This window comes from Camarhynchus parvulus, chromosome 5 (assembly GCF_901933205.1).
Source record: "Camarhynchus parvulus chromosome 5, STF_HiC, whole genome shotgun sequence".
NCBI lineage: Eukaryota > Metazoa > Chordata > Aves > Passeriformes > Thraupidae > Camarhynchus > Camarhynchus parvulus.
In genome coordinates this window covers 24832958-24852944 of record NC_044575.1, presented here as the reverse complement: position 1 = coordinate 24852944, position 19987 = coordinate 24832958, and the positions used below count along the sequence as shown (strand labels likewise).

The 19987-nt window shown below is 47.5% G+C and overlaps 1 protein-coding gene across 2 annotated transcripts in view; it reads right to left on the bottom strand.

The window, feature by feature from the left end:
* TYRO3 (TYRO3 protein tyrosine kinase) overlaps positions 1–18660 on the bottom strand; it is a 41528-nt gene extending 22868 nt beyond the window's left edge. The window contains exons 1-6 of one of the 2 annotated variants that reach the window (XM_030949624.1): positions 17901–18658; positions 14461–14644; positions 12295–12395; positions 8080–8250; positions 5356–5442; positions 1408–1523 (exon numbers count right to left, since the gene is read on the bottom strand). In XM_030949624.1, coding sequence (XP_030805484.1) covers positions 1408–1523; positions 5356–5442; positions 8080–8250; positions 12295–12395; positions 14461–14644; positions 17901–17988 — 747 coding nt within the window. In that variant the 5' untranslated portion in view covers positions 17989–18658. Of the gene's footprint in view, positions 1–1407; positions 1524–5355; positions 5443–8079; positions 8251–12294; positions 12396–14460; positions 14645–17900 lie in introns of both variants that reach the window. The other variant, XM_030949626.1, reaches the window with a different exon arrangement.
* Between the last annotated feature and the right edge of the window lie 1327 nt (positions 18661–19987).

The window sequence follows — 19987 nt, the reverse complement described above, 5'->3', positions numbered from 1 at the left end:
GCTGAGTTGACAGAAACTGGGCTGCTCTGATTCAGCCTCTTTTCCACGTGTCCCATCCCCCACCCCTGCCCCTGCCAAAAGTGAGGGAGAACTTAAACCCCAGAATGATTAGCATTGCAGCGTGCAAGCCAGAGAGAATAGGCTGTTCTAGCTCGAGATAACTGACATTGTAAAACAGAGGAAGAAAAGTATTTTCAACTGCAAAAAAGAACAGAAGTAGCAACAAAACCCACAAACCAGGGCCAGCTGCATTCAGGAGTTCTTTCTGCTGGTGAGTTGAAACTAAATTATGATTTCTTTTACTTCTGAAATATAATAAACATCAGAGCATGAAACCTCTAGTTTCCCCTCAAATAAAAAGAGGACTACAAGTAAATTAGCTAGACTGCTTCCAGCATACCTTAAGTTTATAATCCTCCTCTGCATAGTTGGCAACATCGCATAGAAATTCCACTCCAGCTCATAAGGCTGCTGTAATCAGGTAGGGAAAGCATAGGGGCCTGGCAAATAAATCCATGGGGAATGTGCCTAGCTGGGTTTGCACAGCCTGCTTTGGGTATCACCATCTATTTTCTCACTGGGCTACCTGCTCTTTGATCTCATTCTACAGCTAAGTATGCAATGATAGAAACTAACTCTGCCTGAGGTTGGACACATACCATTGTTCTCAGGAACTTCAAGGAACAGACCAGTTTTTCACAGATGTGGAGTACTCTGCACCTAGCAGAGCTACAGAATAGCATCAAGCTTGATTTTCTGGGAAGAACTGGCAATGGAAAACCAATCAAAATTTAGAGACAGTGCTTAAATTTGCTCTGAAACATGCAAATAGGCCTGATCTTTTATCAAAAAGCCCAATCTGCCTTCTGCTTCCATCATTCCTCCCTTTCCTGTATCGCATCCTATACTCTGCAAGCTCCTCATCCCTTGGATTCATTGGTATGTCCAAATTCCTGCACTTCTTCTGGCATCCCACAGCACAGGCCTGATTTGGCATGGGACTCACAGGCACCTGCCCTGGAACAAGCTACCATGGGCCACTGCTCCATGCAGGAAGGGTGGGCACCCTGCAGCCACAGCTGCTCCGGGGCACTTCCCACAGAGTGCTGTGTGCTTCATGTGTGCTGCAGTGTAATAACTTCTGTGGAGTAGCTGCCATGAAGCAACTGATAACCTGCAGGCCAGGAGAATGTGGCCAGTCCTTAACACTTAACTTTTGAGCATGAAGTTCATGACCTGCTCTTTGGCACCTATGAGTTGCCTCCTGTTAAGTTTTCATGTTTTAAGGCTGTGAAGTAAGAATTGGAACACGGCTAAAAGGTTGGGAGAGCAAATGATAGCCCAGGAAATGGCTTAGAAGAGTCCAATTATCTATGCAGGGCAGGGCACAAGGCAGAGAGGCCATACCTGAAGAGTGCAAGAATGGAGAGGTGCACGGCCATCAAATCCTGGCACCCAGACCATGCTGGCATTGCTGCTGGTGACTTGGCTTACAGTTACATTGAGAGGCGGGAGAGGCATGGCTAGAAAGGAAACAAAGAGACCTTTCAGTGCACACAGAACTGAGCAGGTATTCGCGTGGAAATGGAAGAGGCTTGAGGCTAAAAATTACGCAATGAAATCACTAACAGAAATGTGGTAAAATACCACATCTTTAGAGAGTGCCCCTGACTTGTTGGGAATTAAACTATTATTTTAACATTGGACAAGCTATTGTCAACCACTCATCACTGTCTATAGATGCATACAGGCAGTGGTTGATCTCTTTGATAGCAATGCCAGTGTGTGATGTTTGCACCTTTGCTACTCAGCTCTCTTCCCTTCCCCCTCCATTGCAAGGCATGACTCAGCCCTGCACACAGCTGCCTGTGGACCCACATTGTGAACTAAATCAGGGCTTTAAAATCCCACCTCGGGTTCTCAGCCCAGCCTTTGACACCAGCTCTCCCAGCACCAGGTGGAGGGTGGCTTGCTGTATAACCTCAATAACCCTGGAGCTGGATTTGCAGTAGACCTCTTTGTGCTGCCTCCAGGTGTCCACTGCAAACTCCCACCGAAACACCCTGGGACAGAGCCTGGATTGAAAACTGCCTCCTCAGGCTTGGGATGAATAAACTCTGTTTTACAGAGGGGAAATTCAAGCCAAGAGGAGTGCCTGTCACACTGCCACACATGGCTGATACCACTCCACAAATTAAGGGCAGGGCCAGGAAAAAAATCAGGATTCCAAGACTGGACAGTTAATCAGATGCTCATGCTTCCTACCACCACAGCACAGCACCAAACTGCTTGGCTTCCTTTTAGGATCTTTGATGCTTCCCTTTGACTTCTTCTTTCCTCTCACTGTAATTCCACATAGTTAATTCCTATCATTCCAGTCACCATCTCTTTTTCACCTCTGATTTTTCATTCTAGCACTTCACTAACAAAATTAGTAGCTTCATGAAAACTAACCTCTCCCCTGACCTCCTTCTCATTTTAAAAAATTGTATGCTGATGCTTGTAAGAGTTTTCCTGCAGCACCTCAACAAATTGTACACCTCAGGACACCTCTTCCACAAACCCATCCTCAGGACAAGGCTCTGCCTGCAGATTGAATTTTCCATGCCTCCTGAGTTGTATCCATCAGAATGCAGCAATAGAAAAGCAATTACAAGCCAGGATTTCTCCAGCTGCATCTTCTACCCAGCCAGAGCACCTTTGTATTTCACTGCACCAAGGACAACCACAATACTGCTGCCTTCAGCATATCCACAGGGCCATCTTGCAAGAGAAATGCAGAGCCCAAACACTCAGGTCTCTGCAGAGGGCCTGGAGGAGACGAATAGATGGTGACATAGATTAACCCTACAAAGCCTTTGTTGTCTGGTTAACCAGTTACCAGGACCCAGGGCAGAGCCTGGCACCTAGATAAGAACAGGGTGTGTGGATGGGGGTGGAGCAGCAGACCAAGGGTCTGGGATGGAAGCTGGTCAATGAGTTAAACATTGTTCATAACTCAAGTTTTTGCAGACACACCTGTAACTTTTGGGTTTAGCAAAGTGTACTTTTCAACAGAGGATGGCAGGCCCAAAGGAGGTATGTGCTGTGCCACCAGTGAGAAGAATCAGCTGCTAACACACTCCCTGTGTGAAGGAGACAGTGGCTGAGGAGGGCTGGCTTGCTAGCACCTTCCCCTAACTCTGCAAGGAAGGGCCGGATGCATTGTCCCCTCATCTCTTGGGAAAAAACTGTGGGCGGCTGCTTCCTGTTGTGCTCTGAAACATGGGATACAACCCTAAAAGTGTTAGCTGCACACATAAAGGAGAGAAGTCTGTCAGAAAACAGGGCCTTGAGTGTTAACATAAGAGAGTTAGCTTCTTCTGTGCTTAGAGAGTGGCTGGACAATGAGGCTTTGTAATGGCTGGGGACCGTGGGCTACAATAACAGTAATTTTCTGCTTGGAGTACACCCAGCACATTGTGGGCGCTACAGAGAATAGATAATGAACAACAACAGGAGCAAATAGGAAGAAATGTTAACATTTTGTCAATGTCCTAGCAAAAATATTTGCCTCTGGAAACAGAGAAGAAACTAATTGTTTAATAAATTGTAGAAAGACTTAGAGAGTCCTCATCAGCAGATGGGTTTGTGTAAGAGAGGAAGGTCTTGAACATGCATGTGCAGACAACTACATCCAGAAGCAACTTCATTGAATTCTGGATGTTCATAGGATCAAGAACTAAATAAACATTATTTGGGCCTGCCCTATTTCTGCTGTGTAGGAGCTTTGCTTTAATTTTAACAGGGCTATACTAGATCTTCAAAGCTTTTCTATTTAGAAAAGCCTCGTCACTTAGGTAAATTTATAACTACGTTTTTAGACATATCTTTGAGGTACTATAGACATAACTTTTATGACTACAGCACTGGACTTGCTATTCAAAACCTGAATTTTTGTCTCTGGGACATGCCACACACTGCAATGTTGTGCAATGTTAGCTGAGTGACTTAAGCTTGGTCTTTCTCAGCTCTACAACATGTGCGTGTGACCCAAGTGTGTGATGGCAATATGTCCCTCCTAAACAGGCTGTGTGGATTCATTAGCTGATGATCCCTGAGGAACACTTTTCAGCTAAACATAATTGCTGGGAAATCAGAGAATTCTGACGTCTGTACCTCTTCATCTTATTAATGGTTTAAAAAATAATAATCTGTATTAACGTGAAAAACTTCAAAAGCTTGTTTATGCTAGATTTTTTTTCAAATTATAGCTTGACAAGATTTTTTAAAGTGTAATAGCTTTGTGAACTAAATTCTATCCCAGGATAAAATATCCATAGAAGATATATTCTACAATAACTAACTGCGCTGTGTAGACAAGCCTTTAAGGCAACAACTCCAAAAGGTTTTAAATTAAGTTATAAATCCTACTAGTGCAACATACTGCATTCTTGGCATAGCAGTAACCACAATGTCCTGAACAAAAACACACTCCAGGAGCAGTAGGTTACAGCTGGATTTTGATCTGTCCTTTAATGAACACGAGCTACTACAACTACAGTACATAAAGGATTGCTTGTATCTGTGCTGAGCAATAAGCTACCACTTGGAACAAATTATTTTTGTGCCATGCCTCTCCTGGAGCTGATGATCACGTAATTAAAAGTGCATTAAAGCATGACTAAAAATTCAAATGCAGAAGCATCTCAACATGAAAAAGAGGGGAAGAGCTGATTGCTCTGGTTATCCCTGTTTCAGTTACCTGGAGGAACAGAGGAAATGTCACATCAGCCTGGAGACTTCTAAATGGCAACTGGTCATGCACAGGCTAGGAATTATTTGTTTTCAATGAGCTTTTAAAGAGCAAAGAATTTAAAAAATAAAATTCATAAACCCAGTGTGGATGAGCAGACCTTACCGGCCACTGGCGATCACCTTCCTAGACTTTTTTCAGTATCTAATGTGATGTTAATAAAAGCAAACAGAATTAATGGCCTCTTTAGCTCTAACAAGAGCCATCTATTCCCAAGAGGGAAAGACTTCCCTGCTACAAATTTATATCAGCTTCATCTCTCACAAACAACTTAATCGCCCCAGCTCCCTCCTTTTCAAGGAAAAGCTGTAATTTCACATCACATTTCCACTCCTGAATCAGATGTGGATTATTTTCAACAGTCTGGGATACAGCCCTGCATAGGAAGTGGGAAGTTAGAACACAAGTGCTGTTAGAACACAAAGCATTGTTTCGACTGCTGAGAGCTCCAGCCTGTGCTGGCAGCCTTGAGGCAACTCCTGGCATTAAGGAGGTCTACTTTCCCTCCCCAGAGAGCAAATCTGAGGCCCTTGCCCAGTCTCTGGCACCCAGTCTCTCACCTTTAATTTGAACAGTGGCAGTCCGAGATGAAGACAATCCCTTTATGTTGTGAGCTTCGCAGGAGAAAACTGTGCTTTGATTAATACCTGGAGAGCAGCCAAGAAAAGGAAAGGAAACACAAATAACTATATAATCCAGTTTCAACCTTCAGCAGAATTTCAGTTATTTGTGACATCCAGTTCAAGTTGTACAGGCAGTTGGAGAGGTGAGCTGGGTGCCAATCAAAGGCATGCAGATTTCAATGTAACTAATGGGCTAAACACATTTTTAATGGGGGGAGTGTGGTAATGCAGAAAATCTTTCATGGAAGTGTCAGAAAGCATGAAAAAGGAAGGAAGAATCTGTCAGGACAGCAGTTCATAGCGCTCAGGTAGTAGATGTCTGCTTCTCACATTCTGCTGAGCATCTTTGGAGCAAGGATTGTGCTGAACTGTGAGCTCACACAAAGCCCAATGCTTTGGGTGTCAGCCTACACCTGAGCAACATTCATCTTCCAACTGGGCTATAAGCCCAGGTAAACTTTCAGCCAGATGCTACCTATTTCCAGTCAATGCCCACCTGTCCCTCACCTTGCATCAGACTTCTGAAGACACACAAAGGAAGTGGGAGTTAAATGCTACTGCATCAGCACTGAAACACTTTCCAGGGGTAATACAAGTCAAAATGTCTTCAGTGAGCACCCATCCATCCCATGGCATCATGGCATGATGTCTGGCTGTCCCAGGATACACATAGATATTGCAAATATATCGGAATTGAGAGAGATTTGCTAGGAGAACTGTGTCCAGCAGCTATTGTCATGTGGCTTGGCCCTCAGTTGCCTTAAAAGACTCTGTCTGAGAAAAGTTAAAGATTGGCTCCCTGTGGGCATACAATTTAGGAGGGAAAATCATTTCAGAGCTGCACAGAGCAACTTGCACAGTGTCTCTGACCTTTGACTCATCTCCCAAGCCTGAGACTAACAGCATTGCAAAGAAGGTGAAATGGGAGACAGCAGGGAGTGCTATTCTCATCCCTGTGAACCAGAGGAAGATGCTGCCAACAGGCTGAAGGCCAGACAGCACAGCAGAGCAGCACCTGATGTGGTAGGCCTGTCCCAAGACAGAACCTAACACAGCCCTGCCCTGAGGAAAATACAAAACACACCACAAACCAGGAACTGTGTGTTCCCTAATACCATGCCAACACTGCTTTCCAAATACAACATTGCTGAACCTTCTAAATGCTTGCTTTCTAGCCAAGTATTTTGTTACTATTTTCTTCAGAGTGCAATGCTTGTTTTCTTACCAACTGCCTCTTTTGACATGCTTTGGTAATCCTACCATGCAGATTGTGTCCTGCTAATGTTTTAAGTTGCAAAGACAAGATATGCCCAAGGGCATCCCAAAGAACACTGGAAGCAAATAAAGGTGCTGAAGACACTTAATAAATAAAATAGCAATTCATTTGGAGAATCACTAGGAGTAGATGTCTTTTTCAGGCTTCCAAGCTACTGCCCCCCAACAACAGATATTTTGTGAGGCACTGTGGGATGAGTTAGTGGAGGAGGGGTGACTTATTTTTTTATTGTCTTTCTCCTCTTGACTATCCATCTTTTCAGTTTCCATTCCAACAGGCAGATTATATCATAAGGGAGCAGTTTTCATTTCCAACTTAGAACAGCATTGGTGGCTACATAAGAGAGGGAGCAGATGATTAAAACCATTTCAAATCACAAATCGTGTTTTGATTTGTGAATAAAAACGGTTCTAAGGAAAGTCTGAATAGGACTGGACAGCTCAAAGGAAGGCCAAAGACATACAAAAACTCACCCTGGGTGTAACTGTATTAACACTGATAAAGAGGCCCCAGAGACAACTTTTAGTTGTAAAACCTTTTCTTTCTAAATAACTAGTTAAACTTTGAGTCAGGGGTGTTCAGAATAATAAAACAGCAGCAAAGAGAAAACATAACACAAGGCTGTTGGACAACTAACTACAATGAAGTTACTTTTAAGAGGTAACTGCAAGAACAGCTGCAGTCAGTTCTAGGTAGAGAAACATCACTCTTTTCTGAAAGTGGTCTGAAAAGAGGCCCTAACACCTACTGGCTCCTGAGTTTTTCTGCTGACTCTGCTGGGGAAAGCTCTGCTCTGGGGCAAACCTTGGTCGTGAAGAGTATCAACCAGCCCATTTCAGTACTGATACAATCACTCTTGAAGTATCAAACAATTACATGAGGTAGTCAGATTTTAATAATAAAAGCATAGAGCAAGTCTGCAAGAACAGAGATAGGAGTGGGTAAGAGAGGGGAAAGCAGTGTGTGACAGGGCTGTGCACAGAAGGAGGGGCTGGCATCTGCTATAAGTGAATGCTCGGAGAGTTCCAAGAGAAACGGCACCACCAGAGTCACTTCATATAACCATGAACACTCTCCACGAGGTGGAACAAGAGGCACCCAATGAATCATCTGTTCAACAGCATCTTCAACAAGAGTGCCAGGCCCACCCAAACACTATAAGAGCCTGTGTGCCTCAAGCCAGCAGAAAACACACTGGGCAACCACCACTCCTTGAGATAATCTTTGTGTGTGATCAGGTGTGATCATGACCACTCAGCCTTTAATGCAGAGTTAAACATCATTCCCACACTATGTGGCTACCCAGCGTACAGGGCATGATCAGAAGAGAGCTCTTCTCCTCTTCTGATGCTCCAAGTGATCCCCTGCAGTGGCAGCAGCCTTACCTGACACATTTAAGATGGAGGGGGAAACGTCTGGCAGCCCCACTCTCGAGTCTCCCATCCACCAGACAATTGTCACTGGTTCAGGGGGACCAACAGCAGCACAGGCCATATGAAATGGAGCATTAGGGGACACGGACACATCCTCAGGTTCCACAGTAAAGTAGGGCACACCTGGAAAAGCAACAGACAAGTGACAATAACTGGAGCAACTGCCTCTCGTTTATTTCCATTAACACCAGTGCCCAACACTGGACATCCATCTGTCCTGCTGCTAGGCTGAATCCGACGCCCTCCAAGGCCTTCACAAAAACCAAGGGTCAGATACACTTCATCACCTCAGGGCACGAACACCTAAGTACTACTGCTCCTGGAAGTCAGAGAGAAAGAGTGCTTGCTTCCCACAATGTCTTTGAAAAACCACTTTCAAGACTCCCCTATGAAACAGCTTTTAGTGGTAGTATTTTCTCAATTTTTCAGCTGGAGAGAATGGAGTTTAAAGAGGCAATAGTCAATAACTTTAGTGGTGGCAGACACCGCTTTAAAAGACAGCTAATCCAGCTGCAGATACCTCTTGCCATGCATTAAAAACTGAAGCTTGAGAAAGCGTTGAACTGCCGGCTTTAACAAAGCCATGAATGAGGAAAGAATCCCCGCGGTGAGAGACTGGAGCATTTCCAATGCTCTCTCTGGAGCTTAATTGAATGGAGATGCCTTCCAGCACATTGTGACACCACGACAATCAGGCTGCCTCAGAGTCAGGGGTAATTTGTTTCAGAGCTGAAGGCTATCCATGGACACAGCTCTCTCAGTAATTATCTGCTCCCCACCATGGAAAGACTCCTGGTTGGTACGACAGGTATCAGGCTAGGCCCACGGGGAGCAGAATGCAGCTGCAATGCTACCTACCTTAGGTCATCTTTAAGTGGCAATAGCTGAGTGTAATTCCACACATCAAGGGATGTGGTTCTTCTTATGACCAATGCCAAAACTCTCGTGGTTTCATGCTCCAAACCAGTAGCACAAATTTCAGCAGCCATCAGCAGCAGTGCTGACCATGCAGGACAGCCAGTATGTACTTCTGGTGATTGTTGGAAGAGTTGAAGGCCCAGAGAAATGTTCAGTTCCCTTCTATACAGAAATCTTTGTGTGTCAAACACTGCTGCTACCAACAGCACTTACCCCAACCAAAATCAGGCATTCTCAGCTGGAAAAAGTGTGTTCTGGAAGCTGCTGATCTGTTGCCTCACAGAAAAAGAGGAACTGACAACACTATGCATTCATATGCTGAAATTACACTGTCTGTCCCTGGCCAAAGATGACAGGCCCAAGCACCCCCAGCAGGCAATTAATACAGGTGATTAAATAGGGATTTAGAAACCTAACACTTGACATTTCCTGCAAGCTACAGCCAAAAAGCACTCAGTGAAAGACTGAGTGCTTTCCTCAGTCTTTCACTGACTGTCCAGTCACAGTTTGCATCTTTCGGGTAGCAGCTCCTTTGTGCCTTCATTTCCTCCTTCCCTTAGAGTAGTAAGTAAATGAACACATTAAAACAGGTCTAAACCCAAGTCTCTTGAGGAATGACAGTGCCTTTCTGTGCAAAGGCTAATGTTCAGGACAGGTATATCCATTGTCATGGCATACCGCTTGTTTTTGCTGACATATTTTACTACATTTTTTTATTGCATTCATACATAAACAATAAAATTGAGTAAGCTTTTGAGATACCAGCTGTGACAACTCTGCCTGCTTTGCCCTCCTTCTCCAAGGAAGATTAGAAGGGAAAATAATCACAGTTTCTCTACCTGTGAGCAGGATCCCTGCCTCCTGTCCATTTGTCATGACACCCAAGGTAAACTTTCAGGATGATCCTGCCCAGCTCGGCAGGTTTTCTCACTTTGGGAGCAGCTAAACAGAGCAGACAAGACCACAATTAAAAACTTTCATAGTTGAGGGAGTGCAGCTGACTCATCCAGCTGAGGAACTCGCACTGCCCCCGTCCATATGTTACCTGGGCAGCTCGCTGCCTGTGACACATTTAGCCTCCCAGTTCCGGGTACAAGAGGTGAGTGTTGGCACATCCCTTTCACAGACGCCCCACGGAGGCACTGAACAGCCAGCAGTCAGGAAATCAGCAGAAAAACAAGGAAATAATCCCACCTATTCCACTCTTCCAACTCACTATCCAACCTTTAAGGTTGATTTCTATGTACAGCTCAGTTTTGAGACAGTGTTGATTCAGAGGAATGTGCCCATACAGGTGTGGTTTGGTCTCTGACTGTAGCCACAATGGGGGCTAGCAGCCCCAGGAACAGCCATATAGTCAGGGGTGTAATTTGAGACAGAAAGCTCTGTGAGAAACCAATCCATTTTTTAACACTCCACAGTGTGCCTCTGAGATCATCTCTCCAGCCATCAAACACCATCATGTTCTCAGTAAGGCCAGAGACTAGTTTCTAAACCAGGAAACAGGCTCAAAACAGTTTTGGTTTTGTAAATTCAAAGTGTTTCATAAGACCAAACATTTTTATTACAAAGACAGTTCAAATACCATTGCTAGAAAATCTGACAAATACAGACTACCTAAGCAGATATTATTACACAGCATAGAAATGCAGTCAAGCTCACTTTAAGTTAGATCACCAATAGTCCACATTTGTTTGTGTGCCACACTGAGGCATGTCAGCACGTAGTGAAGGCTGCAAATCACCAGAATAAAGATCCTCTCTCAGTCAGAGGACAGTTGTTATTGATAGAGCAGCCACTGCTACACAAAGCTGGCACGTCCAGGGAAGAAATACACAGAGATAACAGCGAAGGTGGGTCTGATATCCCAGGCGCTTTCTTATGCTAAGAGATGACACATTTTTTTAACTCCACCCCTTATCACTACTTGTTAATTTTTAATTATATCCACCAACTCTCTTTACACATGACTACATGCCCAGTTCAAGTTTAACTACATTCTGCTGTGCTTGTTCTTCTCATAAAGGCAACTGGTTGCACTTTTTTCACTTCTGCTGTAAGCTTTGGCCTTCATTCTCAACATACTCCATCTTACCTAACTGCAGCTGTTTTTTTGTGACTTTGATACTTTTTGCCTGTGCAGTCCAGAAGAGCAGCATGCTTATTTCAGACAGCTTGGCACGCTGAGCTACCCAATCACTCCTAATGCACCCACCATGCAAATGCAGCCACCTCTGGAGCAGACCATGGTAACTGGATAGAAGTAAAAACTCTGCACAAGAGAGTGTTTTAAGCTGTAAAATTTAGGTGGACAAAAGCCTGGGATTTATGGAAGGCAGAATGTGTTACTCCTCTTGTGAGAGCTGCTATGAATGTTCCCATGCTCTGAGTGAGAGAGACCTTTGCTGTAGAACACCCAGACCACATTACCTCCCACAACACTCTCCCTGCTCCCCCTGTCTAGGACTGTCAATTCAGCTCTGCCCTAAAATGTTACCAAATACATCCAAAAAACTACTTGCTGAAAATGCATTGTTCCTGTCAACTTCACCAAATATTAAGCCATCCTATGACTACTAGCTTCTAACAGAGGATCTAACAGAATCATGGCTCAAGGGAAATGAAACTAGAGAAAGCAAGAATCCACCAATCCACACTGCCTTGGGTGATATTTAGCAGCCATGTAGAAGCCATTCTTATCAGACAACCCTGGACAGAAAAGTGCCTCACAGAGCAGCCACAGCTATGAAGTGCTGATGTACAGCACTTCTCACAAAACTCATAACTGTGTTAAAACTGTACCTTGGACACAAAGACCTGCTTGGCTAACACACAGAAGCAGACTATGACCCTGCTTAGAGAAGTGGGTTGGACCAGATGAGCCCCATGAATCCCTCTCAACTTGAACTATTCAACATTCTGTGAATTATTTAGAGATGACCGCAACAATGGATTTAAAAGCTGGGAAGAAATGTGCTTGCAAAAGATCTTGCTTCCTAACATGCCAAAATAAAACCAGAAGGCAATGAATGGACAGCTCTGCCCTTTGAAGCAGTTCTCCTAACTCTTACTCCTGCTCTGTCGTGATTTCCCTGCAGTCAGCAGCAATGGTTCAGAGCCAAGAAGCCTGTCACTGGAGCAATCTGCTCTCACCACTTCGACCTGGAGCAATCTGCTCTCACCACTTCGACCTGGAGCATATTGGTGGGTCAGCCGTGAAAGGAAACCAGCACTACTACTCCTCCTTACCTTCCACTATGAGCCACACTTGTTGTGATTCTTCCTTCTTCCCCCCGTTCTCAACCTGGCACCAGTACTTCCCAGAATCTGTCCGCTCGACGGATTTCAAGCTGAAAAAAGTCAAAAGCCATATCGATATTTTATGTGGATAAAGCATGTTTTTGCCCCAAAGGACCCTCCAGTGTTTTGCAAACCAGATGCATGGAAAACACCCACTGAGACACAGCCAGCTCTGGGGAGGAGATCAACAGCCAGCCAGCACAAAGCACATGGCAAAACAGCAGAGATGGGAGGCTCCTCTCTAAAGTGGGTGGAGAAAGTCCTTGCAGAGCAGACAGTCTTCCTCCAAAACATTCTCGCAGAAAACCAGTCATCTGTGTCCTCTGAGGATAGGAAGAGGTCATCTCCATCCTGAATCATGACTCTAGCTAGCCTTCAAGTGCGACAGCTTGGCCTACAACATCTGAGCTAGCAGGAAACTCTGCACTGCAAACCTCTGGTGAGCTGGACTGCTTTGCCTCAGGCAACAGGACTGGCACAGCCTGTACAGGAACAGATGGGACAGAAAAGGGTCCCCTTGCCTCAACTGCGCTCAGCACTACCCAGATCCCAAGAGTGGCTCATGCTGCAAAACTCCTTGGCCTCCCAGTTCGTGATTTCAAGGGGTGATGCTGGTGCATGGTGAGCAAGGGCAGAATTTGGCACCAAAGCAACAAGGTCTCAGCTGCCAAAGGCAACAGTATGGCTTGGAGAGCCCGTCAGTGCACCAGTGCTGCCTGCTCCCCGCAGGCCGTGCAGCCACGCGCCCGCTGCCATGCAGGGATCCCCCGCAGAGCTGATGCCCACCTTTCTAAGGCTAGCAGTCCTCCAGGAGAAGGGGAAGGATGTCTCAGGAAGGAAGACAGAAAGGGGGGAGAATTTGCTGAAATGCACACAATGGACCTACTACAGCCCGATTTTCAGAGCTGGACTTTCAAATGGCATCAGCTGTCCTGCCCATGTTCTGGAATACAGTGATCACAGCAGGGAGTCACACGTGGGTGGTAGAAATGATCTCTTTAGGAGAAGAAAGGAAAAAGGAGAGAGAGATTCAGAAAGATCCAGATTTAGCACCCTACCTTATCTCTGGTGCTGCAGAGTTCACAGCAGAGTAAAACAAGAGGTAAGAAAGGAGATCAGAATGAGATTGTGAAGGACAGAGTTAACTAGTGGAACTGGGGGGAAGTAAACAGTATAGTTTCAAGACAAACTGTTTCCACTGCATAATGTTATGTAATAGTTTTACTGTGCACAGATGTTTTTTCCTACCAAAATGTTTTTTACAGACAAGCTTTAACACAAAGACTTTTAGTTAGTGGAATTGGAGTCTCTGTGCAGTGTCAATCCAAGAAATGTAACAGGAGATGACGCCAGAGCTCAGGGAAGAGTGATTCTCAGTCAGCCAACAGTTTTGAACTCTCGTGGTGTGGTGTTGGTATATTTGTCTGTACAAGCTCTTTTAATGCATAAAAAAAGACAGAGCAGAACCTTGGGTCTTGTTTATCTCAGTACTTCCAGAACTAGCTGACATCCCTCTTCTGCTGAAATAAAAGTACAGAGATCTGCTTTCCACAAGAGTTTCATGCCTCTGAATGGGTCAGGACTGATATCACGTAGTGTAAATGTATTAGGAATAAATTAGGATTCATTGCAAAATGAATCAGGGATTGTTCAGAGGACAAAAACTCCTCCCCAAAGAAAGGAAGGGGATGTAGTCCTGGGAGTATCATTTCAATCAACAATCATCACCCTTTAGGCAAACCGACAGCTCAAGAGAGAGAGTAAGAGAACAGGATGAGTACAAGAGAGAAAACCTATTTATACTGCTGCATGGCAGAACAAGATGAACAAACAAAGCAAGACCATCCTTTCACCTTGAAGTCACGTCTCAAGCATCACAAGCATTAGCAAAGCACCTGTCCCCACAGAAGTCAGAAAACCAATATGGTTCTAGTGGATAAAATCTAAGCACTCAGTGGCTTCAGTTCTGCTCTCAGTTATGCCCTTGCCACACAGTGAACTGCAGACCTAAGGATTTTGCCCCACTGAGGGCACTGCAGTTGCAGAGATATAGCTGACAGCAGAAAACTGTGCAATAGTTTCCATGATATTCTTCCTTCTCTGCATCTGTTGTACCTGAGGAAGCCGATCCAGTGTTCTTCATCTACTGGAATGTACACCTGGTCTACGCTTTGCACCACTGCTCCGTCCTTGATCCACAACATCTCAGGATCTTCCATTCCCTCGAGGCTGCAATTTAGTTTCACGGGTTGACCCTGGGACACCTTTAATTTGATTGGAGGTCCTGTAAATTTCATACCTAAAAAAAAAATACTACTCCGCCCCACCCCCAGAAGAAGGGGGGTTGGAGTACAGCAAATTACTCTAGGTTGGTGGTCTGGAATTATACACCCTACTAGCACACGCTGCAGAGGAGTGTGTTAGTCTCAGCACTGCTCTACTATGTCTGCTAAGCAAATGCAAGCACTGAAAGCACAATTGCTGGAGAAAAGTGGTGGTTCAGCATGTACATGGGGATTTTTTCAACTCGTGTAACAGCAGGGTGATGTTCTGCAGAGCAGTGCCCAAGCAGAGACGCACAGAAACGCCGGGAGCTTCGCCGTGTCAGTGATCCAGCAGTGCTAACTGCATCCCTTCAACACGCTGCCACACCTCCCTCTTTTCCCCAGGCCTGGATTTAAGAGCTATGCTGTTCTTGTGCTGCTAAGAAAACATGGTGCTTGCTCCCTTGTATGCATTTGCAAAGAGCATGGATATGAGAAAGAATCAATTATGTTTTGTTATTCAGCATACACTGTTCTCCTGCCTTACAGAGAGCTTCTCTACAATTTGCAAAACCCACGAAAACAAAGCCTATTCCACACCATACCTCACTGAGGAGCAGAACTGTTTAGAGAACAGATATTTCTGCCGCGTGATGTGGGTGTGTGCTGAATGAGCTGCCTGGAGGACCCTTCAGTCCAGCCAAAGGACCACACTGTACCAAGAGCTACACCATTGGCACCCCAAAGCAGCAGGGCCAGAGCTGGTGAAGCTGCTCAGGTTTATGGACACAGAAGTGATCAGAATTTGCCCCGGAGCACTGTTACGTGTGTGGGTGGACGGGGAGTGTTTCCCTCAAGCAGAAGTGAATGTATGGAATTTGTTACCATGAGAAGACACAGAAGCCAACTATCTAAGCACATTTAAGAAAGACAGGCATACAAAGGAGGAACCAGAAGATCAAAGGAGACCGTGGGAAAGCAGGAAGGTAGAAAATAAATGTAAAGTCAGTTTTGTTAGGGAGAGTGGCTATTTCCTATGCAGTGGCACAGGACTGACAGACCAGAACAGGTCTAGCCTAGTCCAGTATTATGCCCTGGCAGTGGGGTCCATGTCCTTCAGAAAAAAATTACTCCATCATTCTTGCCTGGCCAGGTATCACAGTACATTACAACTTCACACAGTTCACTGGTTGGTCAGCTTCTCACAGGATGCCTTGCTACCCACAGAGCCAGTCAGAAAGTGCTGCTTAGTGAGCAGCCCTGTTGCTCTCAAACTCTGTTACAGCCTTTCCAGCAATCCAACACAGATTTCAGATCTGCCACTTCCCTTCTTGCTAAAATGCCACCCTCCCACAGCCATGAGGGCACCACCTCACAGGGCAGAGGAGCTCACAGTGTGGTTGTAACAGCTGGGAGAAGGGGAACCAGCACTGTGGGACCAGCCAGCGCTCTGCCACCAGCAGCCTGTACCCAGATGAGTACCAGTAGTCTAGGAGAAAACACAGAACACAGGCAGAAGGCCTTTATTCCTTTCCTTAATGAGATTCCCCAGCTGGTTTCCCGACACTCAGTCTTTTGCCTTTCTATCTGCTGTTACTCATTTAACAAATTCACAGAGAGCACTAGAAAATGGTCAAGCTGATCATTTGAGTTTAGTTGCTACAGCTCATTTGCTGGGCTAAGGATTTGATCACCTTGAGTGAGGATGATCTAACCTCACATTACTTAAATGTGACACAAACTACATGTCCCAGTGCATGCCAGAAAGCATCCTCCCTTTCACCACTCAAAGCACTGGAATAATACATGAAAGCTTCATAGCAGCTCTCTCTGTGTTACAGAAAACTGATATAGCCAGGCTATATCATACATGCAGAAATTGACAGACATTTTCATTACAGGTGCCTTCATGGAAAATCAAACTACTCAACATCCTTCAGACTGCCCTGCTGAAAGCGTTAGTCATAAATTAAACCAGGAAATATTGTTAGAGATTCTATATGGTTTTCAGTTAGCAGAGATGATGTAGGAAATTAACATACAGTACAAGTGTTCAGTCAGAGTTTTACATATTGTCCAAGTATAATCCCTCCATCAATTTCAACCAAAATGAAGAATTACAGGTCAGGTATTTTTAATAATTTCACAGGTCAGTAATGCAGTTTTGGCTGCAGCATCTCTTCCTGCAGGTATCAGGAAGAATCACACAAGAATTTTAATTTCCACCTATTCCTCATTTTACTCTCCCACTCACTCTTTCTCATCTGACAACATTCTTGATTCAACTGTGCAAGAAGTAATTTCATCCAAATAGGTTCCGCCAAGCCTACCTGTAAGAGCTGCAGATTGTGAAATGTATAGGTAGGAAATAGAACTGTTTTAAATGACTTATCAAGCAATTGTCTGAATTGACAGCAAGCGAAACACTAGTCAAAATACATGACACATCTGCTTGTTTGCTTTTTAAACCTGTTATCTCTGAATATTTTAATTCCTAGGAACAGAGTATGTTTTTTGTGATGTTGGGAGTGGAGAGAGAGGAAGACGTCTGCTCATGCATGCAGGGTAAAGGTTTTTTACTCCTCAGATTCCTTAGGACACTGATCTAGCGATCTAGGCTGTGCCACAGCCTCCCCAGCTCCGTGTCACTGCACGTACGTCGCTCCACATACAGCGCGGAGCCCAAACTCCCGCTCAAGTCGGGAGGAGGCTGGCCGGGGCGCCGAGACGCTCCAGCACGCTGCCTTTCCCTGCCGACCGGGGCTGAAACTTCGGAAAATCAGTTCATGAGGGAAAAAAACAACAAAAGCCACTGAGGAATGCGCTAGCGCCCGGCTTTCCTCGGCGACGGCCCGCGCTAGGCACACACCAGAGCAATGCCTCCGCGAACCCCGGCGAGGATTACTCGCTGCTCTACTCGCAGGCAGACGCGGCTCGCACAGCTCGGGCTCCCCGCCGGCTCCGAGCGCCACGTCGCTGGCCCCACAAACGCGGCGGAGACGCCTGTGCCCGGCCAGGAGGGGCAAAATGCTCCGGCCCCGACCCCACCTGTGGCTGCCCGAGGCCCCGCGGCCGCCGCACCGGGCGGACCAGGCGCCCCGGCGCCGCGCCCGGCCGCTCCTGCCCGGCGACCCTCAGCGGGCTGCCGACCCTCGTAGAGGTGGCGGAGCGGGAGCTGCCCTCGGGGAGACCCGGCCCGGCGGCAGGAGCCGTGCCCCGCAGCCCCTCCCGCCGCACCCGGGGTCTCGGGCGGCAGTGCCCCGCCGCCACCGGGCTGTCAGCCCCGCTCACCTGCCACGGCAGCGACGTCCCGGAGCGCCGCAGCCCAGAGTCCCAGCACAAGGAGCCGCGGGATCGCCATGCTCCGCTTCAGCTCCATCTCTCCCGCACCACCATCCTCTCCCCTGTTCCCGGCGCCGCGGGGGGCTCCCACCGCCCGTGCAGGCGGCGGCGGCAGCGGCTGGGGCAGCTCCGCGTCGCCGCCCGATACCGGGCTCGCCCGGGAAGCTACGGACACGCTCAAACTTCTGGCTCCGGCCGGGGCGAGCCTCGGGAGAACCTGCTGCGGGGCGACGGCGCGGGTCGGTGGGGTCGGGTCGGGTCCGCTCCGTTCCGGTCGCCGCCGCCGGGCGATCTCCCCCTGCCGGCTTGGCCGCCGCGGCGCCACTCTGCGGGTCGCTCCGTCCGTCCGTCCGTCCCTGCCCAGCCGCCGCCGCCTCCTTCAGGAAATGGCGCTCTCGGGCGGTCACCGCGCGTCTGCTCCCCCTCTGACATCACATCATGAATATGCATGAGCCGAGCGCCCACCGCCCCCGAAGCTGCGAATCACCGCGCCCGCCGCCCCCGCTCCGCCGCCTCGGGACGGGACCGGGGCTCCGAGCCCCCGGGAGGGCGGGACGAGACGGGACGGGGCCGGGCGGGGCGGCAGCGGTCGAGGAGGTGTGTGGAGGCGGCGCCCCCCGAGGGCTGCTCCGCCGAACGGCCTGGTTTCCAGAGCGCCGGGAGCGGGTGACCCACATCCGCGGGAGCTGCCGGCGCACCGGTCATCCCCCTACCTCCATGTGGCCCCTCTGGAGCCCGAACGCACCATCCAGCCCTCCAGGGGAGGAGGACTTGGGGCCACCACCGGCACTCAGCCCCCCCAATCCGAGGCTCTGCCGAGATGAGCAGAGCCCCGCCTCATGCACAAGCACCCCCAGACCCATCTCCCTCGGCCGGCCCTCTCCAGCTCCTTGCTTCGGCCACACTCTCCTCACGTTCGGCCCCTTGCTCCGCGGATGTCGGTCACCCCATCCCGGCAGCTGAGCTGTGGAGGAGCACGGGCAAGGTGAGGAGATCCACCCGTGCCCTTCAGGCAGGATCGACTCGGCCTTGACCATTTTTCCGCTAGCGGAAAAGTAGGGAGAGAGCTTAGGAGGGAGATCTCTGCTGCCACAGGGTTAGTAGAACGGCGTGGAAAAAGTCACTTACAAACAGTTTTTTTAAAAATCTGGCGCTGCCTTTTCGTAGGAGTTACGGTGAGAATCTGGGTTGAAAGGCGCCATAAGGAGCAATATCGTTACAACACGATGCAGCTCTCAGCTCTGCCACAGCCATCAGCGTGCAGCACTTGCCCAGCAGCTCCTGAGACACTGGAAACCTGGCTAAACAGAGGAACGCAGAGAATCTGCATTATTCCCAGGAGGGGGAAGGAGAAACTGAGGCACAACTAGCTCATATAATTCCACTCCAAACTCTAATCTTCACTCCCCCTCCCAAGTAATTTGCATTTCTGATAGGAATTCCTAGGGGACTGGAGCAATGCCAAGAAGATTTCATTACTGGAATGGAAATGTCACTCCCTCCCCAGTGCCTCCTGCTGCAATGAGGTAGCTGGGAGGAGACACTGACAAAGCCATCCATTCGAGTGCTTGTGGGAAGTCTAGTTGCATCTGGGGACAGGAAATCGCCAGGATCACTGCAGCTCTTGTGCTGAGAGGTTCTGTGCTGGTGCTTGCTAAAAGCTTCATGCACACTTGCTGTCACCGCTGCCTCTCCCCCAGGTGTCCATCCAGCTACATGGTGTGTTTCTGCACTTAGGGCAATAGCACCCTCCAGAAGGTAGCTACTTTTGCAGATCTTAGTTGTCTCATGAGAAAAAAAATAATGGCCATTAGAATAATGACATGTTTCTATGGTGTTTTCCTTCTAAGGATTTCTTGCAGCCCTACAATTACAGAGGCTTACACTACACTGGTCCCATGGGCCCAGGAAGTGCTCCAGTTGTAGCATGGCAAAGGCCAGATTCAGGGCTGGTGTAAGAGAGCAAAGCTTTGCTGGAAGCAGTAGACCAAGGGGGATTTTCCCCATCAAGGGATCTGACTTCAGCTGTTCTGAGA